At 46.1% G+C, this 27,801-nt stretch overlaps 3 protein-coding genes across 3 annotated transcripts; 1 reads left to right on the forward strand and 2 right to left on the reverse strand.

The window, feature by feature from the left end:
* Nucleotides 1–1,006: 1,006 nt before the first annotated feature.
* Nucleotides 1,007–3,018, reverse strand: LOC136493235 (uncharacterized). Its single transcript, XM_066489300.1, has one exon. The coding sequence runs from the start codon at nucleotides 2,728–2,730 to the stop codon at nucleotides 2,317–2,319; it is 414 nt and encodes a 137-aa protein (XP_066345397.1). The 5' UTR covers nucleotides 2,731–3,018; the 3' UTR covers nucleotides 1,007–2,316.
* An 11,875-nt stretch (nucleotides 3,019–14,893) lies between these two features.
* Nucleotides 14,894–17,440, forward strand: LOC136490950 (septin and tuftelin-interacting protein 1 homolog 1-like). The gene has a single exon (XM_066487147.1). The coding sequence runs from the start codon at nucleotides 15,026–15,028 to the stop codon at nucleotides 16,877–16,879; it is 1,854 nt and encodes a 617-aa protein (XP_066343244.1). The 5' UTR covers nucleotides 14,894–15,025; the 3' UTR covers nucleotides 16,880–17,440.
* An 84-nt stretch (nucleotides 17,441–17,524) lies between these two features.
* Nucleotides 17,525–23,158, reverse strand: LOC136490949 (putative disease resistance RPP13-like protein 1). Its single transcript, XM_066487146.1, has 4 exons — nucleotides 21,193–23,158; nucleotides 18,493–20,026; nucleotides 18,294–18,402; nucleotides 17,525–18,111 (listed from the first exon to the last, which is right to left on the reverse strand). The coding sequence occupies exons 1-4, from the start codon at nucleotides 22,707–22,709 to the stop codon at nucleotides 17,987–17,989; spliced, it is 3,285 nt and encodes a 1,094-aa protein (XP_066343243.1). The 5' UTR covers nucleotides 22,710–23,158; the 3' UTR covers nucleotides 17,525–17,986.
* Nucleotides 23,159–27,801: the final 4,643 nt, after the last annotated feature.

Here is a 27,801-nt window from a genome sequence, read left to right on the forward strand (position 1 = left end):
GAAATGATTTCTTCATGAAGAAATCAGATCCACTCTTGACCCAATGCACCAAGAAACCATGAAATCGCCATTAGGGAGAAACCACCAGTTTCTAGGGAGCTCGTGTCGCACTTCCATTGGAGGAAGAAGATAGAGTTGGGAGAGAGAAAGAGAAAATAATTATTACTCATAGAAACTATGGGTTAGAAAGCAATACTTTTTTGGTGCGGTATCCTATGTTCTAGAAACTACTAGTTTTTTTCATAAGGACTGCCCTCATTGCATGGCGATTCGAGAGTGATGCTCTGACAATGGTCATTGGCGTCGCTAAGTTCTGACGTATTGGAACTAAGCAAGCATGAATTTCATAGATTATAATTTAAGAAAGTCATTATGGGGCTCTAGATTTACTCGAGCATATCTTTCTTACTATTTTCTAGAAAGTTAGATGTAAATGGAGATGGAAGGCAATTAACTTTTGTTTTAATAAAATTCCTTTCAATTCGAAAAAATAAGAGGATGGGGATAGGGTCACGTCTCGTCATCGCAAGAGTGGGCAAAATTAGTAACTCTTATATGAGCAGGGCAGGCCAAGAGGAGTCTCTGCATCTATGTCCACACACTTCAAAGGGTGACTGTGTGTACTTTGGAATGCGATACTAACCAAGTAGCCAGTCTGTTGGTATGAGCTGGGAGCAGGGAACGAAAGGATACAATAGCATATATAGTTTAATGCCTAACCAAAATGACATGTACATTAGCCGTGTAGCAAAATCAATCAGGATTTTTTATAAAAGAGAAAATTAACGAGGGCGCTGCGATCAGGCTTACACGACAAACTCAATCTAATGAACCGTACTCCAAAATGTGGATAGCAAAAACTGTATCCTGAGACCAAAAAAAAAAAAATCAGACTTTGTGCATATACCATAATTATCCTTCCACGAGCCATTGACCAACACTAATGCGGCGATGAATGAAAAAGATCGAGTAGATCAGCACAGGCCCCACCCATTATGAGTTCATGACAGCTTGAAATGGACCAGGCGGGTACAGGAATCAAATCGCTTGGAGGCATTATATATTTATTTATATATATTTATATGTATACCAGCAATCAAACAAACCATAGCAACAACAACGTCCAACCAAGCTTCCTCTTGGGAAGAAGTTGGGAACTGACCTACCCATCTTATTGCCCCCCAATAAATAAACAACCAAGAATTTGAAAGACTGCTGGAGAACCAGGATGACTCGCAGGTCGTCGATGAAACTCCAGATCGATCTAGCTACTTTCTATATATACACATCAGCAACGCTCTCTTTCTCTCTTTGAATATTTCTTTCTCGAGCTCCATGTCTTAGGCTGGAACTTTGTTGTTATCTTAAAAAAAAATATTACCTGAAGGCGTGCATTCTCTGCAACCTAGACGAGGGATTTTTTCTTACTGGGGTGGGGGTATGTTCCACTACCAAATGAATGTCTCGCCGACCATATCGAAAAAGGTTAACCAAGAACACCATCAGCCATGAACATTCAGCATGTTCGCTAGCTCATATACGATCGTGGATTATAAGCTGAAACAGTATTTTTCTCTCACACCAAACTATCCAGCAGTAAATAATCCACGATCGTTTATGGCGAAACGAACAGTGGTAATGGAGGCCTGGCAAGTAGGCTATTCTGCCCTCTCCCCTCCCCTGCACGCAAAAGGCATGCATCTAATAAACAATAGTGTTTCACCTTTCAAGCTGGTAAGCAACGGAGCACCGAAAGGGTAACCCACGGCCTTGCTGTTGCGTTGCACAGCGGCCACACTGGAACACGACTACACGAGATGAGCAGAGCTTCGTCCAGCGGCGGAAGCCGGCAGCCTTCTGGAGTATATCCGAGACACGCGCGCGCGCACACACAATTGCATGCAAGAAACAGGCATGGATGAATACAATGACGATACACGCACACGGCAACAGAGCGCAGTATAAGTATGTAATGTAACAACAACGATGCGCCAAACAAACAAAGCTAGTACACCACGATCTCGCTAGATCTAGATTCTAGAGAATCCGAATGGAAGGGGAGTAGGAGAGCACCACCGAGTGATCGAGGGGCGGCGGCGGAAATTGGCGAAACCACTTGGCCGGGCCGATGTCTGTTTTTTTTCCAGCAGGCAGGACGCAGGAGAATCGGGTCCGGTTCTCCCTGTTCCGCAGGACGGATTGGAACAGCAGCAACCCGCCTCTGGCGCCGCGCATGCGGGTCGTCGTCGGTCGTCGATCGGCGGCGCCCGCCCCAATGGTGCCGCGCCACCTGCCACGCCGACGCCGACGTGGCCGTCAGTCCTTTATCTGCAGCCAGCGGCCGAGCTGCGTCGGGTTCACGACGCCGGGGACGTGGGCCCCGCTCGCCATTAGCAGCCACGACACCTCCGCGTACCTCCTTTTCGGGTCCGGCTCGGCCCGCGCCGGAGCCGGAGCCGGGGCCGTGGCTCCGCGGCTCGGCTCGATCCGCCGCCCCAGGAACGTGCCGTGGGCGAGGAACTCGTGGGCCAGGTGGCCGGCCAGGAGCTTGTTGCCGCCGCCGCCGCCGGAGGGTGGGCGAGCCGGAGCCGGCTTCCACGGCTCGGCATTAGCCGGCACCGGGAGCGGCTGGGCCTGGGCCTTCGCCTGGGCGGCCAGCAGCTCGCGCTCACGCTCCTTGCGCTTGCCGAGAGCGACACGCGCCGCCTCAAGCTTATCGCTGAGCGACATATCGACGGCTATGCTTCGCCTCTAGCCACGTCAGCGCGGGGCTGAGCCGTCCAAAAGGAAAGACGGAGGAGAGGCACAAAGTTTTTCCCCCCTCCTGTGGTCTGCGGAGCAGGGGAAGGGGAAAGAAAAAGAGACAGGGCAGGGCACAAAGTAAGAACGGAGATGGTGGGACCCACGAGGGGCAGGACCGTAATTTCACAAGGCAAAGGCAGAAGAGCACCAGGGGAGGAAACGGTGGGAGAGAACGAGAGAGGAGGAGGGGATAGAAGTAGCAGGGAAAAATCTGGTTTAAAGAGAAGGAGGGTATGAGGTGGGGGGAAGCCTACTATTTATATCATGTGGTGGTCAAGAGAATCCATGGATTACGCCCTAATCACAAGAGTGCCACCGTGGTCTAGCGAGAAGGATGCCTACGGAAGGGTAGGCTCGTAGTTTGTTGGAAATATTGCAGCAGTATGGGTATTTGGTCAGGCGGGAAGGTTAGCGCGCTCGGGAAACTCCGTCGGGAGTGCACGCGCGGGTCACGACGCTAGGCACCGTCTGGGACCACCCGTCAGTGGTACGCAGGTAGGTTTGTTTCGTGTACATGTTTTTTTAGAGGACAGTTCCTACAATATCCATTTCCTTCCGCCTCTTGCAGATCTCCGTCGTGGAGCCTGGAGCCGTTCACCCATGGAGATGACCGGCGCCGCCGCCGCCGCCGCCGCCGCCGGTCGCTACCTTCTCTCCCGCCCGTGGGCCCAACCGCGGCGCGGAGAGGAGGAACACGGGGAGGTTGGCGAAGCCGGCTGCGAGGTGGGGCCGTGGGAGGGCAGCCGGGCCAGGATGTTGAGGGCCGACTCCTGAAGTCCCGGCGGTGAGGACCGGGAATAGATGGATTTGTAGAGGAGTCTTAGCAGGTCGGGTCACGCGTTCGCGGGTAGGACGAAGGAGGCGAGTCCGGCGACGGCATCGGAGAGCTTGTTGTAGATGGACATGGGGAGCGCAGGCGCGGAGGCGGCCGAGAGGAGCACGCGCGGAGCGTGTACTGCGTGGCGGGAGACAGCGCGGGGTAGATGACGGACAGGAACGTCGGGGCGATGACGATGAGGCGGCGATGGGCGCGGAGGGCGTGCCGGCCGGGGAGAGCAGCAGGAGCCGAGGCTCAGCGCTAGCGCGTCCGGGTAGGACCGGGGTTGGGTTGGGGAACTGCTACTCCGCCCGCGACCTTGCCTCGTTGGCCGTAGAGGTGGGGTCCTCCAGCAGCGCCGCCGGGTCGGCGCCCAGCACCACCGGGTGGGGAGGGGATTGGGTTGCGCTTGGGCGGCAGCCTAGCCGCTGGGCTGTACAGCGCCCGCCGCCTAGATGTTCTGCACCGCGAATATATCCGAGATTCCGTCCCATTCCTCTTCTCCTAGGCATCGGTCTTGTGTTCCCTCAGCAGAGGGGCGACAGATCGGGAGTCGCCTTTGGTGGCTAGCCGCTCACCGCTGCCCGGCGCCTCCGCCTTCCGGTCAGGGTGCCTGCGCTAAGAGGGAGCCAAATCGATTCAGCGACGCCACACTCACTGTTCCCCACCGGCAGGGCGGCACTCTTGTCTCGTCTGTGCAGACCGAGCCACCCTGCCAAGGTGAGTACCCTATCAGTCCTTGATGTGTCCATGCCTTGCCATGTGGTTTTTACCTAGTATGTGTCATAATCAGTTTAATCGCGTTACCTAGGTGCTCCTGATCCACTGTGTAGCAGGTTGCTTGACTAATTACCTTGTTAAGTAGTTCTTAATTTTATTGAGTATTTGCCTTGATTCCTAGTATTCTTAATTTCAGAGGACAACTCATTAGTACACACTGCAGGTAGTCATCTCTTCTCATCCCCCATCTTGACCTTTGCAGATCCAATTTGCTTCCATTATCTATTTGTATAATCTGGTAGTGAGGCCAAATTATAATTTTCTAAATAATTACTGATTATCATTTTGGTCGATATGAAGAAGAAAACACATACTAGTGCTCAACTGATGCTACTTGTGGTTAATGGCTTATAATATATTTCTGATGTTAGTGTTAGTATAGGCAAAAAAGATGCCAATAATCCACTATGGCTGGTTCCTATTTGGAACAAATAACCTGGGAAATGAGTTATTAGTAACTCTTCTTGGTCCTGAATCTTGTTACTTTTGCAGCTTTCAAACTCCATGGACTGAGAACATCAAGTGGCAAAAAACAAGATAGCTGTAGGTCTGGCATTGTTTGATTTCTAAAGCCTTCATGTAAAAAAATTACTAGCTAAAATGTTTAATTCCTCCATAATTAGTGATACACTTTACCGGTCAACTACTGCAATGTCATACAAAGCATGGAATTAGAAAATTTTCTAGTGTAGTTCAAACTCGACATGGTAATTAGAACCATAAAAGTAGTGTATATTTAACATGGAAATCAATACGAAGTACAATTTTAACGCATTTTAGTTGTGGCATCTTTTTTTAATGGAAGGGCATTATCTCCTCTCTTTTTTTGTATTTGCATTCTGAAAGGATGTTTCACTCTGTTTTTTATGTGACTTATTAGGCATAAGACAACACTATAAAATGAGGAGTTCCCGATTAGATAATCTCTCCATTGTTTGCAGCAATGTGTAATGAACTATTATTGTCAATGTAATTAGACTTTTCCCTCACAAAAGGCCTAGAATCTAAGCTGCAAATCCTTCTCCTAAACTGCCAGTTCAGTCGAAGAATAGAATTGGTAAAGCAAATGCAAAGAGATGGATGCTCTTGATGTCATACAAAGCTGTTCAGGCTATGAATAACTCTCTATGCTGCATTTGCAGGCAGTTGTCGACTGTCTTATTTATTAGGTATGCATTTAAACTAAAAACTAGTATATTTGCCATCTTAAGAAGAGGCATATGGCACTGTTTAGCAACAGCAACAACAACAACAACAAAGCCTGTATATGGCACTGTTTAGCAATCTGTAAAATTAGTAGCCATTTTTAAATAAGCACACTTCAGTAGCACTAATTTGTGCAATATATGTTTCAGGTAAAACGTGTTTTTACTTGATTTTCTATATTTGCTTGCAACTGAGATTGTGTTCTGTTGAAGTACCAATCTTCCCTTAACAGCTATGGCTAAAATTGTTATACTGCCGCCTCAAATCCTTAAGTGTTACATTTCACATTGCTAGCTTCTCAGCTACGAGTAGGTATCCTACACCAAGTTGTGGTAAATTATGGGACGCCGAACATTTCTGGGATGCAGGGAATGAAAGTTGCATAGTGTTGATATGTTTTTGGCTACTGTTGTACAAGTTTATTTGACAATTTTGACCTTCTAAATGTTAGAAATTTGTTATTAGGGCATGATAATCTACTGAATCAGGTTGAGTTTTACACATGTTCTCCCCTGTAGTTATCATTATTCTTTCTGCATAGAAATGTGTTCTCTATTCCCCCACCTTGCCTACTGCGGTCATCCAATTCGCAGTGGTCCTCCATTTTTTCATCCTTATGGATATTGTACAGCAGAAATTGTTTTTGTGCTTTTTGCAGTTTGATTCCATAGGGCACGCAAAGGGCAAATGGGCCACAATCCACGAGGACAGTGCGACATAGAGTATGCTGGCGTATTGTGGAGAGGCAACCACGGCAAAGGGTGATGGCAGCCAACAAGAAAGGGCCGCAGATGGTGCAGAGGGAGGGATCACCATCAGATCTTCTGTGTTTTTGCCACTTTGATCATTTGTGTGAAAACTCTGTTATTAGTACTGGAATCACATTTGTTACGTCAACAAATATTGCCGCCATTTTTTGAAATCCTGTGGAACAAAATCAGCTCTAGTAGATGGCGTCTGCCTGCTGGCTGGCTGCACTAGCCACTAGGCACTGTGCTGGCTGTAGCGGCTGTTGTCTGGCTGGCTGCTGCAGCATCAGCCAGCATAGCTGATCGCAGCCGAAGTAGATCAATTCGGCTCAGTTCTGTCCCGCTCGCTGGTTAGATTGTGGTTGTATTGTACCCTGTTGCGTTTACTTTATGCACGCACTTGCATGCTTGATTACTAAAGTAACGAACAATCTGAAATCTTTAAAACTGCAGTAACCACCACAACAATCTAGAGACGTGCAGTGTCAGCTCTGGCTGCTTCTCACCAATGTTCAGAGGAGAACAACTTGAGTGTTTGGTGTTACGAGATTATCTTGCACGGTATATTAGCCTCACAAGTAGAAAAAATATGAGTTATTGAAGCATTATTTTATCTAGGTGATGCATGTTTAAGTTACGACATTTCTTATTATGGTCTTTTTTAATTCTTTTTTGCTGAATGAAATTGTATCAACTACAATATATTTATAATGTTTTCCATGTTATATTATTTCGTTAAAATGTTAGGTGCCCATAGCAATGCAAGGACCAAGACCTAGTTATTAGCAGAACATACACGAAAGTTAGGAACACCAAGGGGCCGTTTGGAAGACTAATTCGGTTCCGATTCTACAAAGAAACAACAGGAACAGTACCAATCGCAACAACGGGGAAATGTTCAGTCAGTTTCTTCATTGGAGCTCGAAACACGAGAAGGCTGGTTTTCACATGGATTCTGGTTTCACTATTTTCAGTTATAATCCTTACTTAGTGCAACATGTTAAAATGGGTCGTATTGAAGTTTTTCTTCACCCACAAAAAGTTCAATTTTTTAAGCATATTTTATTTATATGATATTTATAAGAAAAAAATACTTTATTTGGGAATCGGAATCTAGGCTAACATTCAAAGGTTTCGTAAAGTAATTTTGATTCATCATCGAGAGAATTTGAATCCAAAATGTTTCTACAAGAATTTGGATTTCTACCAAACACAGTGCGCCCTCAATAGTGTTGAAGACCTAACTAGCTGAGTTGGCGATGAAACAATAAATAAAGCAAGCAAACTCTGAAGGTGAAAGAAAAGAAACAACATGCAAGATAGGACTATTGGGCAGTGTGCGAGTCCATCGTTTCACGTTTTGATCTACTCTCTCACCTCCACGCCAGCCAAAAGTGACCTCAACTAGCGACCAAGCTATCCCATTGGGGATGCCCTAATTGTGTGTGACTTTGGCATTCCATCAAAGCAAACCCTTTGGTGTTTGTCACATGTTGCCGGTGTCGAAGGCAAAGTGGTAGGTGACCGCGGATGGCCATGACAATCCGCTTGCTAAGTCTGTTCGCTTGAACTACTTTCCAGCCAAGTCAACCGTTTTCAGCTTATTCTCCCCTACAGAATACTATTGAATCAGCCGAAATCAGCCAGCTTAATGACCAGCCGAACAGGGCAGCAGCGTCGCAATTAGGCAGCACAAGCTCACGGCCGTCGCAACCAAATTGATCTACCCCTCCGTCCCTAAATGTCTGTCGTTTTCGCTTCCCGAGAAATAATTTTGGCTAAATATGTATTAAAAATATTAATATTTATGATACATAATTAGTATCATTGGATAGATATTTGAATCTAGTTTTTTAATAAATTTATTTAGAGATAGAAATGTTATACGTATTTTCTATAAATCGACTCAAAGTTATTGGCACGCAAATCGTGGCGACAAACATTTAAGGACAGATGAAGTACTTGTTATTTCCACAGGGAATCAATATTGCGTCTAGGCAGCACGAACTCATAGTCAATCACTGCGACTACGATCTCACCATGAAGGCGCTAGGGACTAATCGATCAACTGGTACAAGTTGTCATGCGGGGAGACGAGATCAGTGCAGCGATCTACTTGTCAATTTTGTGGGTTGGTGACATCATGATCAGATCATGGATTGGAGACGATGTTTGGGATCAAGAAGTGGATGGATGTCAAGAGGGAACCTCAAACACCGATGTCGAGTTGATCACTCTTCGATCCTAGCCCAGTGACAATAATGTTCTCTGATGGGGTTCTGTTGGTTCTTGCCGGTTCATTTCGTATTGATATGATCGTCGTCCCTGATAACTGTGTTCGTTACCAATGCACTTTGAGAGTACGGGCATAATCTAGCAAAGGAAATCTTTGCCTCTAGTGGCTCATAAAAAACATGCTTCTCATGTACTTTTGGTTTCTTCACTTCATGGGAACACTTCGGCGTGGTCGATGTGACTCTATGCAAACTTCACCACCATCGCCAATTGGTGGGAGAACAATCTACCTCTCGTCCCTAAAGAACGCAAGCGAGCTTTCAACGTCCTCGTCATCTACACCTGCTGGAACCTTTGGAAAGAGCGCAATCGAAGGATATTTAACACTAATACTTCCTCGGTCCACCAGGTTGCATGGTGGATCAAGGAGAATCTGGATATGCATAAAAGAGCGCATTGTTGACAATTGATTTAGCTTCCCCGGGAGATGAGTTTTCCCTCCCCCTCCTTTCTTACTAGGATTATTATGCTGTGAGCTTTGGGGCATTTTTGTTTTGGCCTTTGGCCACCCTGTATATATACTCTCTATGTCTTTTAATTAAAAGGCAGAGCTCTTACTAATTTGTCCAAAAAAACAAATATTTCAACTTGGGCTCCATTGTATTCTCGAGAAGAGTCACCAGAGATACCGTGATGCTATCGCAGTGTTGACGTGTTGTGCATTGGCTCAGGCACCATTTTCATTTGATGCTAGTTGTACTTTTTCTACAACCCTTTGAAGTGTTACCCTGTCAAGATTCTCATATGATTCTAATTGTATTTTATCTACAACTCTTTGAAGTTTGACCATGTTACTCTCTATTCATGAGAAACGACAACACCCTTTTGTAGAAGAACGAGCTTAGGTGATGAAAAAAACCCTTGAACTCCATTAATTTCAAAAAGCAAACTAGACCAAAATGTTGCAATATCAAACTCATCGGGCCTTCTGCTTGCAAGGTCATGAGGGCCACTAGGGCAGTATTGATCTCTTCCCTGTCATTGTTGTAGTCATCCTTCACCTCGATGTCTCCTTCTGTGTTCACCACCACCAGCTCTGCAGAATCCATGCTAGCATTAGGTTTGTAGTGGCTCTCAACAAAGATTCATCAACCAATTGGGTAGGGAGACAATGTAAGAATAGGAGGAAACATAGGACCACACGAGAATCTAAGGGGAGCCACAATTGTAGAGGATGTTACTACAGTTCTCTCTCGTTGACAAGATGTAGAATCCATGTGATTTCTATAGGTAATTGGTGTTTTCAATGGCCTCTAAAAACCCTGGCATTTCTAGAGATGGTTAGAAACACCACCCGTTTTTAGAAATCGATTTCTAGATGTGCTTGACAATGTGGTCTCCCTCTAAAAATATGTGCAACACAGAACAATTCATGACTTTTTTGAATCATGTAAAATGAAGATAAACTTTATATCAAAATCATAGAGCTTGAAGGATACAACTTTTAGTGGACAATCTTTTCATTTGAAATCATTTAGTACCATTAAATTATGTTTTAAGTTCTCAGATTTTGAAATTTAATTGTTTTGAATTTTTCAAATGACTTCAGATGGAGAGACATCCTAAACCAAAATTGTAGTGATCAACGAGATCTAAGATTTGTAGTTCAAATATTTTTTATTTTGAAATTATTTAGGGGTAAAAAACCCTATTTGTGAAAGTTAAACAAAATGATAGCATCCTATACTCAATCACGAGAGATATGTGGTGTAATGGTAAGGCAATCTTGCACGAGGCCCCATGAACCGCACGCACGCATGCCATATTGCCAACCATCTCTAGAAATCAATAGAGATGATCCAACATTGATGTGCCTCTAGAAATAGAGACACTTGAATAGAGGCTGTTCTTCCACCTCTAAAAACCATTATTGTCTGACTCTAAAAAAGGATTATGTAGTAGTGAATGCTTAGAACCATGTCCAATTAATATGTTCCTCTAAAGATGACCTGCATATAAGAGTGTATTCTTGCCCCAACCAATGAAATATTATTTGATACAAGGTTATTCCATTTGATCAATTCCCGTCAATGCCCCTATCTAAGGATACAAATGGAGTGGTACTCGTCACATGTTGTACTATTGCACGTGGTTTTCTCACAATATTTCCTTTGTTTTTTTAGCTTTGTCCTAAGTTAAACATTTATATCTTTGACCATTAATTTTAAAAAAATTGTATAAGTTGATAACGTAATATTTATATGTTTAGATTCACTATGAGAAATATTTTCATAATATATCATTCACAAATTGTTAAACTACATGGATTATTTGAAATTGATAGTCAGATGAAATGTTTGAGTTAAGACAATGGTAATACAACATGTAAAAAATAGTTGGAAGTATTAAATAAATTAAAGATAGACACTAAACTTTCAAAGATAGAGATCCAATCGACTTATTTTCCCGAAAGGGCAGGGCCATCCTTTTATGAGTGACACAGCTCTAAGGATTCTTTCATGGCCCATCTCCTATTGTATTGTCCTAGAGCAAAAGCGTGAAACTTCTGCTTTCTGTTGTACCTCTCCTATAGTTTTGTCCTTCGGATACTTGTTCCTAAAGAGTTGTTGCGAAGGCACATTTTCATTAATTGTCAAAACTTTCAAAAATAAGTATCGTCGGGTTCATAAACCTAGGGTCCCTCGGGGACCGGCTTCCACGTCAAGGCTCGGCCCAAGAGTCTAAAACGACAGACCGGAAGGGTGGCACAGTCACCGACCGGAAGGACTGGCTGAAGAGGAACATCGCCCTCTCGTCGGCTGCTCACAAGTCAAAACCACTGTACCAGGGACCATACCCTGCATGGAACAGTACTCTGCAGCCACCCTGACACAAACAGTATTATAGGCGCCGACATCTCCCTCTATAGTATTGTAGGGGCTGCTAAAACTCCCATACGGTAAGACCCCCCGCATGTCTCTGGACATCGATAGCGGTATGGGCACTAGGATTTACCGTACCGGGTGAACATAGCGAGACTCCTCACATGCCTCTAGGCATCAAACAGTATTTGCAGGTACCGACGTCCACCATCCCTGAAAAAGGCAGCACGACCTCTCTGCCATTCTACGCTGACAGCAACAGTGTTATAGGCGCCAACCACTATCTTGTATCCGCCGGTGTGGGCAACAAGGCTCGGAAGGCGTGGGCAACAAGGCTCGGCAGCATACGTACCTTCACCCTCTCATTTGTAAAACCGTCCCTTCATCTATAAAAGGGGGTGCGCTTCCTCCAACAAGAAGGACCGATTCCAGTTGATCAGAGTCCTTTAGATCGATAGCTCACAACCACAGAACCGTCAGGTTCGGATCTCAAGCACCCGCTTGAACACTTAACTCATAGCAAAGTTCCTGTCACTCTCGGCCCTTCGGACCGGAGCTGACCGGACCTCTTGTACACCCCTTCTCCCTCCTTCTCGTTTGTAACCCCACTACAAACTTCGAGCACCTGGGCTCAGGAATAAAAGTCACCGACCGACCCCGACTGGACGTAGGGCACGTTGCCTGAACCAGTATAAATCCTGTGTCATTGAGTGCTAGGCCACCTCCGATCACAACGTACAGCAAAACTACAAATATTTACTAGTTGGTCACTTTCTGCACCGACAAGTATTTTATTCTAAATATCTAAATGTTTTATATTAACCAAAAGAAAGGTCAAACCTTCCTCTTGAGTTTTTCCTTGCATTTTGTACATAGAATGTTAAAATGTGAACAAAAAGAGCAATAAACCGCTTGCCAATTGCTAAAATTTAAGTTGCAATTTTCCTCGTTTCCTTTCTTTTGAGACTATATATGGATTAGTTTACGAAGTAATATGAAAAACGTGTCGCTAGAACAAAAAAAAAAGCACCATACAGAGAGGTTGGGTATTCATTTTTTTATCTATTCATGATAATAAATTCTTACTTCTATCGGAGCTAGATTAAATGTTGTTCCACTAAAAAGAAGCAAAAGGTATGGTGGCAACTTTATTGAGCAAACTTCAATCACTACGTTGCTACAGAGCAATCCCTAGCTCCCTGCACCCTACTATACCCAACTGTAGTTTCAGAAGTAAAAAATGGCTGTTCTGCAAATTTTTTAGGAACACAGGCGCACAACTAAGGCCTTGTTTAGTTGGCGAATTTTTTTGGAAAATGATACTGTAGCACTTTCGTTGTTATTTAGCAATTAGTGCTCAATCATAGTCTAATTAGGTTTAAAAGATTCGTCTCGTGAATTTCGTCTAAACTGTGTAATTAGTTTTATTTTTTATTTATATTTAATGCTTCATGCATGCGTCCAAAGATTCGATGTGACGGGGAATCTTGAAAAATTTTGCAAAATTTTATGAACTAAACAGGCACTAACTTACTAACATATATGCATGAGTCTTCTTCAGTTTATCTTCAGCCTGATCGCTTGCTCGTATATGATCGTGAATTATAAGCTGGAATAATATTTTTCTCTCATACCAAATCAGTCAGCAGTAAATAATCCACGATCATTTACGGCCTGCCGAACAGGCTGCTTACCTTCGGTACCTCCACATATAACATGTGATTGTTCTATAGCATGATGTTGTTTTACTCCATCCAGTTACATATAAATGACGTTTTGGGTTATCTAAAGCTAACTATTCCAAACCCAATTGTTTTTATGTGTCGAGTTTGAATGCTTGGAAGTAGCTATACTAGATTTGTCTTGAAAATAGTCTCCTAAAAATATACCGTTGCTACATTTTATAGATATATTAGAGCAAAAGATGTATAATAGTCAAAGTTTGAAACCATTGACTTCACCCAACTTTAAAATATGGCTAATTTATGATAGGAGAGAGATCGAGTGCAGTTGTGTGGGGAACACAAATAGATTTAGGGCCATTTGGATCCTATTATTTTGGAGGAATTGAAATTTTACTTAATAGATCATGCTATTTGGCTTGAAATTTGACATTCCACAACTTTTTCAAGTTTACATATAAGCCTATCTCAAATTTATAGGGTGAAAAATAAAAATTGATTCTATACATCACCATGCTATGTTTCTACTTTCGAACTTATAACACGCTCTTCAAATCGCTTTCCTACAATAGAAATGCAATATATAAGTAACTCTCTTGTATGACAAACAATAATATACAAATATATTCCACGTAGAACTATATTAGCTTAATTAATTTATGCCTAACCTATAATTATTAGAATGAATTCAATTCCAAGGATCCAAACGGGCGCCCTTAGCAATTTGATCTTCTAATTCTTTGAGTCTTTCTTCTTCGGCTTCCTTTGCCTTTGAAGAATTTGGGTCTTAGGGTGCATCTTTCTCAAGACTTTGGTTTTCGCCCGTTGCTGGTGGGTCTTCTTCAGTTTCCCCGAAGATAACTTTTCTGCCCTGTCTACCCATTGGTTTTTTGTGGTCGTGGGAGTCTTCGAGCACACATAAATGGTGGGGGCCAAATGTTGAGTGAAATAATCGCACAAACATCCATGTTGAACATAAGCCAAAGTTGTATTCATTTCATGATCGTACTGTATATATCAGAGGGAATATTTATAGATGTCCTAGCCTTCGTAATCTATATACAAATGATCATTTTACCTCATCTTAGATTGTTACAACCCCTTTAAACTACAAGGACGAAGTGGTCTTTTTCACTATCCTAGTTTTGATCCTTCAACTTGCTCTTATCGAACTTATTTTGACTTCGCCTATGGAGCAATGTCGGAATCTTGTCTTCGCTTCCGGTCTTCTTCTCATCTTCCGCGAAGTCAAAACATCATCTTCACCTTTCTAGCCTCCTGTAATCAAACTTTGTTACAAAATTTTAGACTTGACTCTAAAGTTCCGGGGCTGAGTTTTACGACGAAGTCAAATCCTAATCGTGCAATTTGCAATTTGGTGAACACAAACTATCCCGTCTATTACCGTGATGAAATACAAAAATACAGCAACGCGCGCAGTTAACTTGTACGGGAAATTCACCTAGTCGGCAAACCGCTTACCAAAAAAACGTGGGCGATCGAGCGGGACAAATTATACCTGGCCAGTCGCCATGCGATGCGATAAGTAGTCGGACCTAGTACGATCGAGATATATAAGGAACGCCACTACTCACCGAACGATCGCTTACAGCGGGATTCTCGTAAAAGGTTTCCATATTCATCCCTATTCTCTACTCGGACTCGGGCACGCGTTCCACGCCGACGAGGCGACGAGCCACGATATTACGGCCGCAGGCACCGGCGACGACGTTCGGTGCGGGAAAAAAAATGTGCCACAAGTAACCGCCGCCGCAGCCACCACCACCGGCCGGGCTACCCAAAACCCACTTCGCATCTCGCATTCTCGCGTCAGATCTCAGATACATCCCCGAAGGCCACGGCGTGTGCGTCATGGCCGCCGACGACTGGCGCTACGCGACCAACCGCCGCGAGGCTGACGAGCGCGGCTACACCGGCGACAACCGCAGGTCAGCTTGGGCACAGTGGGGAACGGGCCGAAACTCCGCGTCTGCCCACCGTGGCGAGGATGGTCTTCGTCCCTCCGGCGCGCGTCCGCCGCAGAAACGCCGACACGGAGCAGGTGATCTCCCCAAGCCTGTCCATTTTGTCTCGGCGGCCGTCTCGTCGTCCGATGAGCATGGGGATTCTCGTAATCTCGCATCGTCCTCGTCCGTGGATCCGGCTCGGCAGGCCACGTCGCCGCCGCCGGAGCCGGGGAGCCTTGCGTCCAACGCGGTGGTGGCGCAGATGATGAAGCGCATGAACTACAAGGAAGGCAGCGGCCTCGGGAGGCACGGGCAGGGGATCATCGCTCCCATCGAGGTGGCCCTCCGTCCCAAGAATGCCGGCCTCGGCAGCGTCGAGAGATCCATCATCGGTGGAGTGGACGGGCTGCCGCCACCCAGCGACGAAAACTGGCCCAAGTGGGACGAAGCCGGAGGAGCAAGGAAACGGAAGCGCGATCGGGACGTCGTCGACGACAAGATCCTAGCCAGACGTCTGGAGGAGAGCGCCGCCGAGGCCGTCGTGCGTGTGCAGAAAGCACTCGCGCGGGCGGCCCGGTGGTCGTCGACGTCGAGTGGCTTGCTAGGAGACCTGAGACCCGGGGACGCGAGGCCGGCGGCCGCGATCACCAAGGCCATGAAGTGGGTGCAGGAGCAGAGCGCGTCGGGGACGCTCACGACGGGCGAGCTGATCCGCGAGTTCACAGCCTTGAAGGAGAAGTGTCCCCGGGAGTACACGACGTACCGCCTCGCGGACACGGCGCGCGCGATCGTGGCGCCGCTGCTGCGCGCGGTGTTCCAGCGGTGGGAACCGCTGGAGGACCCGTCGAGCGGGCTGGAGGCGGTGACCACGCTCAAAGACATCCTCTTGGACGACGGGTCGGCCGTCTCGCCGTACGGAGCGCTGGTCGACGACGTGGTGGTGGGTCCCGCGCTGGCATCGGCGGCCGAGACGTGGGAGGCCAAGGACCCGGAGCCGATGATCCGGTTCCTGGAGACGTGGGGTGACGCGTTGCCGCTCCCTGCCATCCAGCGCCTCCTGGAGCAGGTGGTCATGCCGAAGCTGTGGGCCGCCGTCGAGTTGTGGGAGCCGCGGTGGGAGCCTGAGCCGTGCCACGTCTGGGTGCAGCGGTGGATCCCGCTCCTCGGGCGCTGGCTCGAGCCGCTGTACGTGATGGTGCGGCACAAGCTCGGGAAGGCGCTGCTGGGATGGCACACGGCGCGCGCCTTAGCTGACTACGACATGGTGTTACCGTGGAAAGACGCGTTCGGGCCGGAGGCTTGGGAGGAGTTCGTCGGCCGGCACGTCGTGCCGTACCTGAGGCACGGCCTGCAGGCACTGCGCGTCACGCCGCCGAAGCAGGAGGACGGCGGGTTCGCCAGGGTAATGAGGTGGGCGTCCGTGGTGTCGGTGCAGGACATGGCGCAGCTCCTGGAAGAGGAGTTCTTCGGCAAGTGGCAGGACGCGCTGTGCCGGTGGGTGTGGGCTGCGAAACCCACGGTGGGGGAGGCCATCGCATGGCACGAAGGGTTTAAACGGCTCTTGATGCCGGAACTGCTCGCCGAAGAGCGTGTTAGTGTGCCTATCGAGTCCGGTCTCCAAAAGATCAACAATGCGGCGCAAGGAATAGAAATTTATCGGCATGAGCGGGGGCAGTACGCCAGTGAGGCTCACTCTTGCCGCTCTAGATCGAGATGGCGTGCGGTGGTCGGTAACAGAAGCAATAAGCGCCACCGGTGATCAACGCGAAAAAGACTGGAGATGTGAAGTCACTTCTGTGTGTTATGGATTCAAGAAGTGGTTGGTAACAGAAGCAATAAGCACCACTGGTGATCAACGCGAAAAAGAATAGGAGATGTGAAGTCCCTTCTGTGTGTTATGGATTCAGGAAGATCCAAGATGTATGTATGCACTACTCCCTCCGCTCGAAATTCAGAGTCGATTTAGCTTTCCTAGATACATGGCTTTTACTACTTTCTCCGTCCAGAAAAAAAAACACAATTCTAGCTTTGAACCTATGGACGGAGGGAGTACATGTCTAGCTATGCTTAGATACATAGCTATGTATTTAGAAAAGCTATAACGACTTTCAATTTGGAATGATGGGAGTGGGAGTATTATGAATTAAGCTCGGCTATGTTAGTTCATGCTGCTTTAATATTCATTACTGTATGTAGCCATGTTTTTTTTTATGAACTATGTAGCCATGTTGTGATGGACAGAGTACTATGTTGGGGCGGATACGTGAGCATCCCATATTGGTTGGTTTGGTTTCGTTAAATATGAGACTGGAACTCCATGATATGCTCTTGACCAACATCTTATACATGCAGTCAAATGATAAATCATCTTTTTCTTTGTTCCTTTTGTGCAATGCTATGCCAATTTTGAATACAGATTGTTTGAATGTAAATTTCTCTTCATCACAAGATACATTTTTGTACGCTGAATATCAGAATGCACATAATAACAGGAACATACCAGGTAATGTATGTGTATCACCAAAATATCTGAGTGTACATACAGTTACCAGAAGAGAAGTACCGCATGCAACAACCCTGACACCAGCCGGCTTTGGTTGATCCAGCCATCCAGGTATATATATGTATGTGTACTGCTGAAATATCAGAGTGTACATACAGTTACCAAAAGATAAATACAGGATGGAGCAGCCACTGACACCGGTTGACTTTGGTTGATTTTACATGCCATACAACATCAGCTAACCAGAATTTGAGTCTTAGATTGAAAAACTTAAGCGTTGGTTACTGGTCTGAGCTGCATTATCCGGATCTCACCAGCTCACCACCTGAGGATCCTGGTTTGTCCATCACGCCGATCTCATTATCAGTCTATGCAAATAAGCTCAATCTCTTCTGGCTGATCCATTTGAACCCAAACTGGTTTACAGGATAAAAGCTCAATGTCTTCAGGTTGTCCAGCATGGAATGATACATCTTTACAGGTCTCAGCTGAAATTGATAAACACAAATGAAAGCAAGCTTGTTAAATGTCCTGAGTTGACATAAACAATACTAGGTGCCAAATACATTCTTCCTATTAAAGAATAGGCAAATTCGTTGTCGTTAATGCGTATGCATGCCAAAAATGAAAAAGAGCCGACAAAGGAACAAGTATCTGTGGATGGAGCTACCTTCAGAATGATGTACATCGGTTTGTCCAGATGTAAGATCCGTAAATGCAGCAAAATTGCAATTACATTCATGTGTTCGTCCCACACACCTTAAAAATGTCCAAGTTGTCTAAAATATAGAGCGAGCATGGATGTTTCAGAATCTGTTACATCAAATGACAATTATATTTGGTATATGTAATTTAGTGGTCACATGTACCTGACTATCTTGAACAGACAAATTCTGAAAAGGCAATACTTGACACCCTGAAAACTTATGTAGCTGCCCTTCCTGCTTCAATCTAAAACTGTGAAGGATTGGATTCGGGATCTTTTTCACTGATACAAGTTTCTTGTGACAACGGAGTTCTAATGTCTCAATATGAGAAAATATTCGGAGCTGCATTATTTGACTAACACACCAGCAACCCTCAATTTTAATACATTGGAGGGATGGGAAACTTGGCAAGTTGAGTAGATTCTCACAATTCTTTATACGAAGATTTTGCAGTGCCTGGAGCTTGGGCAGCCTGTTCAGTTTGCTACATCTCATGATGGTGAGATGCTGAAGACAACGGAAGTCTGTGGCCTCAATCTCATCCCATAGTTCCCAGGAATCCATGTTCATGAACTTCAGTGTCTCCAATGTAGGAAAGGCTCTGCTGGTGCTGGATCTACAATCACCACAGTTAGTTTCATCATGGCCAGGAAGCATTCGTCCCACATGCTTTATGCTGGTGAGCGAATTGATTGAAAGATGTTTGAGACAAGGTAACCGACCAAGAGAGGGCAGTTCTTTACAGTTCAGACAATCTTTTAGTTCTAAAATGGACAAGCTAAACATATACTCATTCCCCAGCCATAAAGGAAATCTGACACCACAAAAGCCCCTGATAGTCAATTCCTCTAGATCAGAGTGAGGTTGAAGACTATCCAAAACAGAGGATGCATCATCAGAAAACATGGAGTCGACACAAGACCAGTGGAGAATCAATTTGCGCAATTCAACTTTGTTCTTCATGCTAGCTTCAGGAGTAATTTGTGCACTTGTGATATTCTCTATTCCAGAGATGCATAGCTCTCCCTTAAGCTTATTCAAGTTAACCAAGTCAGCAATCCCACAGCTGCCTGAATCACTTCCAACCTTGATCACATGCATTGTCTCTAGGTTTGTTAATTCACCAATTCCACATGGTATGCACATATTCCAGTTATCCATGGATGGCAGTTCCAGATGCCTTAGATTAGTGAGGAATTTGATCCCCTGAGGTAATTCACCAAGGCTATTGCAGCATTTGAGACTCAACGAATGCAACTTGAAGAGTGCGCTTATTGACTCTGGTAGGCATTTGATTTTGGTATTTTCAAGACTGAGGTACCTAAGGTGTATCAATTCACCAACAGAGTGCGGCAGGTGCTCTATGTTGGTACTACTCAAGTCGAGAGCCCTCAAAGACCCAAGAAGCCTGAACAGGCCACTTGGGAAGTTTATGTACAAAGTATTTCCTTCACTCTTGAAATCATCCTTTTGAACAATCAATAATGTTCGCAGGCCAGGGGTAAGAGATTTTTTCAGATATTGGTTATGGAGTGCATAGAATTGCACAATTTCATTCGAGTGGTCCTCACTTGGACATAAGGATAAGTGTCTAGCATCTTCTTCTACATTGCTGAATGTAGATTTCTCTATCCTGGAATATTCTTTGGCTGATACATATTCAGCAAGCTCATGATAGAGGTCATGCATGACAAACCTGTTAGAAGAAAAAATATTGTAGTTCTATAAATTATCTCAGAACAACATAAACACACACGTAATATTATTACAAATAGTTGTCATCACAAAAAATGAGCCAAAAAAAAATCAATATGCATTACTGAGGTTGGTGATATTCTAATGCCATTAATTTAGTTAAATAATGGGAGTCACAAATCAGTATAAATCACAGGATTTAACAAGCAAACCAAAATGTTTACTATGTTATTGGATTGGAGGCAACCAAAATCTGGAAGAAAGCCAATAGCAGCTGCACTGTTCTCTTAGAATCACTGAAGAAACAACATAGAAACAACACAAAGTTCACAAGGCAAGGCATGGTAATTGCATATAACTCCCTACTTCCGTGACAGCCAGTAGAAGTAATCAAGAGTCAAAATGCATTCACACTGAGGAAACATCAACATATTATCCTATTATAACATGTGAACCTTATGTAAAAATATATGAATGGAAGATAAAATAGCGCCAGTGTTCTTGGTTGTGTAATCATGTTGACACTAATAGTATATTCATTAATATTTGGGGTTTACACATTTAATATGTAATGTATTAATTTCCTAATCTATTCCTTATCTTTCTGTATAAAAGCATTAGCTAGATTGCACAATGAACACCTCTTATAACGACACAAATATATATCAAGAATTGCTAGCAAGACATCAATGATGTGTTTTAACTCTTTAATCATTTTTTTTTGCAACACTCTACTCCCAACTTCTATTAAGAGGCATTTCATCCATTTGAAAGTCACTCCACCACCTTCATTATTCAGTTTCTGATATGTATCGCACATTAACATGCAACCTAAACACCGGGTAGATACATTGGATGTAGACATTGATGTATGGGCACTAGTGCGATGTACAACAAAAGTACACACCATCACCAACAGTTGAGTTCATGCACAACTTAGTTCAGCTTCAAATCATATGCAAGATGACTATTACAATTTACGATAGTGACGACTATCACGTAACAGCTATGATTAGCAAAAGGCAAGCTATTAATACTGAAATTGATTGTCACAGTTAAGAAAATGGATTGCCACTAACATGATTTTGTGTTCAGAACCAGATTCTCAACTTAATGCTTGGCACTTCAAGAATCATTGATGAAATTTCTAAAATGAACAATGTTTACCTCTCATCATTGTATGGTGACCTCAGAAGAAAAAAATTCTCCACAAGGTCATCAAAATACTTGCACGCAACATCTTCAGCATGACGTTCTTTGTCTGCTTCAATAAAGCCTTGCGCCAACCATAGACGGACCAGCTTGTCTTTTCTAAACAAATACTCTTTTGGGAATAGCGAGCAATAAGAAAAACAGTGTTTCAAGTGCTTATGCAGGCTACCGTAGCTCACAAGAAGAGCAGGAAGGGTCTGCCCAACCACTTCACTGTTCCAAAAATCGCTCTGCTCAACAGCCTCCCAATGGTTCCTATCAATTGCATTGGATAAAACATGACCAACTGCATTTGCAGCCATCGGCAAGCCTTTGCACCTTGCCGCAACCAATTTACCAATGGGGATAAGGCTGTCATCGATAATACTGGGATCACGGCCTCGCAAGGCAGCATCTTGGCAGACAGACCAGCAGCTGGTATCAGACAGGTACCCCAATTGGTGTATCTTCAAAGCCATCATATTGGCAACTTTAGTGCTTCTAGTGGTCACTATAATTTTGCTCCCAGGAGCAGCACATTTCAGAGGCACCTGCAAGCTCGCCCAGCGGTCTTGGCTTTCATCCCACACATCATCAAGAACAAGCAAGAACCGCTTCCCATTCAGCTGATTAGTGATGACACGATGCATCTGGTTCATGTCGGCGAAGTCACAAGGGGACTCCGTGGCCTCTTCGGTGAGTTTCCTTGTAAGCTCCAGGACATTGAACTGTTGGCACATCCATACCCACATCTTAATGTCAAAGTTTGAGCTGACGGCTTTGTCATTGTAGATGTGCTGTGCTAAACTAGTCTTGCCAACACCGGCCGGCCCAACGATGGGAACAACAGAATAGACATCATAGCAATTAGCTTCGCCAGATAACAACAGCTCAACGACCTGCCTCCTGTCCCGCTCCCTTCCGTGAAGTCGGCATTTCATCAAGCCGCTGGTGGGCGTCATGGGGCTGACCTCGTGCCGCCTCTCCCCATCGCCGCTCCTCAGCCGGAGCGCTTCCCTGTCCCTCGCGATCTCGTTGTACCGCTCCATGATCTTGGCGATCTTGCGGCGGACGCGGTCGGGGGAAGAGGAGTACATCAGGCTGAGCTCGCGCTTCCGCTTGCCGCCAGCGCTGGCGCTGGTGCGGAGCAGATGGGCCTTGAACCCCTCGAGGCGCGCCGCGCGGAGCGCCTCGAACTCGAGCTCCTCGAGCACGTCCTGGGCCGCGTGCTCCAGGTCTCGGAGCTCCCGGAGCCACAGCGCGACGAAGTCGTCGGCCACCACCCGGTCCTCGGCGGCCCGGAGCGTGGCGCGGATGCGCCGGAGCCTGGACCTGAGCTTGTCGAGCTCGCCGTCGTCGACCGCGCTCGGCTCGGAGGAGGGCCCGAACTTGTGCAGTAACGGCGCGGCCAGTCGCTTGGCCCTGAAGGTGAAGTCATCCAGGAAGTCCCGCAGGTCGTCGACGAGCCTCCCCTCCCCTCGCGCCGCTGCCATGGGGGGAATCTGCTGGAGCACCGAGGCTCCGAGCTGAGGCTGTGCCGCTGTGACTAATTTGGTTGACCACTTTATTCAGATTCAGATGAAACCTGTACAAGTCCCGTTCCCGTGCATCCCGTGCAAGAGCATGGACAGCGTACTCGAGAGCCGTCGAATCGCTAGTTGACACCAGGGGCGTGTTTGTTTCCTTCTCAGCCTGGTCGGACCAGGAGAGCCAGGATAGCGGAGGCCGGGCCTAGCGGGTGCAACAGGTGCTTGTTTGGTTTAATTTCCCAGCGAAGCCCGTCTCACGCCGGATCTGCCTGGACTGCTGGATGTGGTGACCTTGGACACGTATATGGTAGAGTTACCTTCTTTGAGACATTCCATCGAGCACCTGGATGGCGTCCATGGAAGAGCACCCTCATTCCCCATTCCCCCGCCTTCCCCGGTTCCCCAGCGGAGGACGCCGGTCCTCGTCTGAAGAGCACGCTCACTCCTGCAGCTCTTCTCCTACACCAGTTGCACCGCCACCTCACACCCACCACCGTGCCCAAATTTTTTTATAATTTAGCCCTTTTTTTTGAAAATTTCTCACAAATAGACCTCTGGCGGAAAGAATTCAGAAAATTGACCCTTAGTTCGGCGCTAATGATGCTGACGCCGAGCTAACACGTCTCAGCGCCAGCGTCCCTGGTGCCGAGTTCCTGGGCTCGGTGGATGACATGGCAGGGAGCTCGGCGCCAGTCACTCTGGCGCCGAGCTCCCTGCCATTTAACCCCGGCCCAACCTTCCTGCCCGAGCGTTCTTCCTCTTCTTTCTCCTCCCTCTCGGGTTTTTTCTCTCCCCACTTCACGAATCGACATACATTGAAAACCTTGATTTGATCCGTAGATCTTCGAGAGCAAGGTATTCTCGCTCCCCTCCTAGTTTTTTTTCGCATCGATTCGGTATATATTAGTCAGATTTTTGAACGTAATAATCGTCATCACTTAGGGTTTCATTATATCCCTCAATATATGTATTACTTGAATCCATGTACATGTCACCCTATTAATAGAAATGGACCATCATCATGAGACATTTGAAATATCAAAACACTTACTTGTGTAAGTCAACGCCAGTTGAGAACAGAGCCGTAGGCCAAAGTTGTCTCACTCCAAATTGGCGTGCAACCCTATCTGACAGGTGGTACTCGACAGCATAGAAGCATATTAGAGGGCACCTCATCCTATAGAAGTCGTCGTCGGTCCCACAAACGTTGCTCAGCTGAAAAGGAAGTGCGTCCTCTCCACCGTACGGCTCCTACTCCACCTGCAACATGTCCAAACAAGAAGTTAGATGATATACTAATCCTTTTCAAACTAGCATGGAAAATAAAATTTACTTACACTAGACGCCGTCAGCGTGTCTAGCTCGTTGGTGAACTCAATGTATGCCCGGTCTAACCTCGCGTACGGAACCCTGGCCTAGTCCCAAAGGTACGCCCACGTCGGCTGCCGTCTTGGAGGCTGACCTTGGAACCACTCACGATGAGCCAGAACCTCAGGACGACCAACTGGAAGACGAGCCCACATCCACAGCTGTAACAGGTACACGCATCCACCAAGTGACGGGTTGGACGAAGACCGATGACACCCCTCGCACAGCTGCCGGTATAGAAAACACAAGACTGCAGAGCCCCAGCTGTAGTGACCCGTCTGGTCCCAGTCACTAAGGCAGTGGACCACATTCAGGACGCACTATCATCCGTGGCGTCGAGGAAGAGAACGCAGGCAAACAGGTGTAGGATCCACGCCCTGCAGTAGTACTCAACTGTCTCCTCATCTACCTCCTCGGGGCACTGTGCGAACTCTTCCTGTAGCCAGGAGATGGGAACTCCAGAAGTGCGAGCCACTTGCTCGCCAAGCTCACGCCCAAGGAAGGCCTCCACTCGTGCTCTCCAGCCCTCTGACCTACACTGCCCGATGACTAGGTTGCCGTGAATCCTTAGGCCTAGCATCTTCTGACAGTCCTGTAGCGTGACTGTCATCTCCCCGAAAGGTAGGTGGAAGCCGTGAGTCTTCGACCGCCACCTATATTTAAGACAAAGCAATATTAATTATCAAAAAGTCAATCGCATGAACAAATGCCATGAATGAAGGCAATGATTTAATTTAATACCTGTCAACCAATGCAGTTATGGCCGCTGAGTTGAACTTGGGCAACCCACGACGAACCTGAAAAGAGATGACATCCAGGCCAGCTCTTTGCAGGAAAGGAGTGTACCTGTCGTCGTACCGCATGTCCAAGAACCCACTGTGGGTTCTAGGACAAAGGAGCGGAAGGTCCTGCATCAAATAAAATAGTCTCCTGTTACTTCACAAACACATGTACGCTCACCAAATTTTAAACAAAACTTATAGATTATTACCTGCCCCAGCGCTATAAGACATCCTCGGTGGGTCGCCTCGTACGTCAGGTCGAGCAGGTGGAATTGCTCCATCCTACAAAAAAGTGAATGAATTCGAATTTCAATATACAATAAAATATGAACTTAGAAATGTATAAGTAATTGACACAAATACAAGCATAAAAAGAGACATGCATAATTAATTAAATGAAGACGACAAATATAAAATAATAAAATGAACCAATAGCCGCACCTCACTAATCTGCCAATGGCAACTTCGTGAATTGTGGCCAAATCTACCGCACTTGCCGCACTCGTACTGCTCGAGATCAGTAACAAATGGAGTTCCTCTCCCATGCCTCGTTCTTCCGGGTATCTGATCCATAACCATCCTGTGCCTCGTCCTCTGCCTTGATCCACACTTGTTCCAATGGTAAGCTGGATCCGCAATGTACTTCGGCCCATCATATAGAGGCCACTCTCCAGGTCCCGGAAAGGCACGAAGCGGGGGCTCCATGTGTGTACAAGCGTGCCGACACTGAACTCGTCAGGTATCCTCCTCTCGATATTATAGTTGTGATGCCTAGCTGCTGCCACCAAATGAGAACATAGAAAGTGGTACTGCCTTGGTTTACCATAAGTGTACTTGAAATCTTGGAGGACAACCACATGTATCCTCGACTCTCGGACCTCGCCGTCGGACGTTGTACCGCCCCTATGCTCAACCTGATAAGTCCCTGTGGCATGGTCAAAGCATGTAATCTCATGTGTGCCAGCCCTTTCTCTTGTCTTCTCTAGGTGTGCCTTTGATTTCAGAGCCCATATCTCTTCATCACTCCGCAACTGCAATGCATGGGCATGTTTATCATTGAACCAGGCAACAAGCTTATAGAAGGTGAATTGAACGATTGCATTAACGGACATACCACGTATCCCCAATAGCAACTTATTGAATGACTCTGCCATGTTGCTGCACTGAAACTCGTACCTCCATCCACCGGCCTCGTGAGCTCTCGTCCATTTCTCCAAATCCCTCATCAAACTTGTGAGCCATTGTCTACCTTCTGCATTTGATGCGGTTCTGACCTGCTCCAACTTTTCCTTAAAGTACTTGTCCTCAAGATGTCGAGCAGCCTCCTGGAACAGATCAAAGTTACCCTTGACACCATCCTTCCAAAGTAGATTCTCGGTAAGGTGCCGAGTACACCAACGATGGTGCAAAGGTGCATACCCCTCTATCTGCTCTCACACGACATTAAATATGCCCTGATGCCTATTAGATATGACGCCTACCTCCCTACCAGGCCCAACCACGTGTATCCGGACTAGCCTCAAGAACCATCCCCAACTATCATTGTTCTCCTTCTCAAGAACCATGGCTATAAGAAGTGTGCCATGGTATTTGCCAATCAAGAACGTACCATCAATGAAGAAGACAGGACGACACTGCCTAAAGGCCTCGACACACTGAGGGAAGCACCAGAAAGCACAGAAGAATATCTGCCTCCCATCCTTCCATGCATTTGGTTTTGGGATGTACTCATAATGCATGCCTGGATTCACCGCTTTGATTGCATTGAAAAGAACTGGCAGTTGCTCATACCCATCCTCCCAGTCCCCATATATCATCTTCCACGCTCGCTGCTTAGCCCTCCATGCTTTACCATAAGTTATCACATAATCTCCATACAACGCCTCAACGGTCCTGATAATTGTCCTCACCTTTATGTTGGGTTCTCCCTACAAAATTCTCATCAACCGCTTGGCAATAAGGGTAGATGTCAACTGCCGATGCCTCAGTGTCAGCTCATGGTCAGCACAATTGTGTGGCCCGACAACTTTTGTGATCTTCCATTTTTCGGTTACCTGTTGCTTCCTTGCACAAACCCTCCATGGGCAGCGTTTCTTGTCACACACAACTATGTAATGGCGCTCCGCACATGAATACAATACCTTGTAAGGTCTCTTTTGTATTACTACAAAAGCCTACAACCACCTCTTCAAAGTAGGGAGGTCATTGAACACCCTCCCATTCTCAATTACCATGTTAGGACCGGCCTCAGGAGCTTCTAGGAGCTCATCATCACGTCCTTCTGCAAATGCCTGATCGGAATAAGCAAGATCGCTGAACTCGTGAATTCTAGGATCACGGCGGCCGGGAAAGATACGCCTCATCATATCAACATCACTCTCCATTAGCTCTCCAACAGGGCGATCATCATCAGAATCAAGAGCCCTAGCCATCTCATATGGCTCCGATTCATGCATAATTTCAACACTATTGGAGCCACGGAATTCATCTCCAAAGTTCACTTGCGCAGCAACAGGGGGCGCATCCACATTCTCAGGAATGTCTCCTGCAAGATAAGTAGAGAAATGAGAAAAGAATGAAAGAAATAGATGTAAGGAACGGGGTAAGCTCCCAAAAAACCATGCGGTTAAGACACTTACTCGAATGATTCTATGTTAAAGGAATCTCATAAGGAGGATCTGCCATGGTAACATGAGTCTGACAACCATCTCCAACTACCGCATTCGGGGCAGATTGCATCAAAAACCGTAGGTGCAATCTCCACATACAGATAAGGTTCAGGAACAGGAGGGTCGATGTGTGCCTGCTGATCCATTGCTAGGGTAAACCCATCAGGGATGGGGTCAACTAACACCTGATGTACAACCACATCCAAACATTGCAGCTGGCTCTTCATAGCCGATCTC

The sequence above is a fragment of the Miscanthus floridulus genome, chromosome 11 (genome assembly GCF_019320115.1).
Source record: "Miscanthus floridulus cultivar M001 chromosome 11, ASM1932011v1, whole genome shotgun sequence".
In the NCBI taxonomy this organism is placed as follows: domain Eukaryota; kingdom Viridiplantae; phylum Streptophyta; class Magnoliopsida; order Poales; family Poaceae; genus Miscanthus; species Miscanthus floridulus.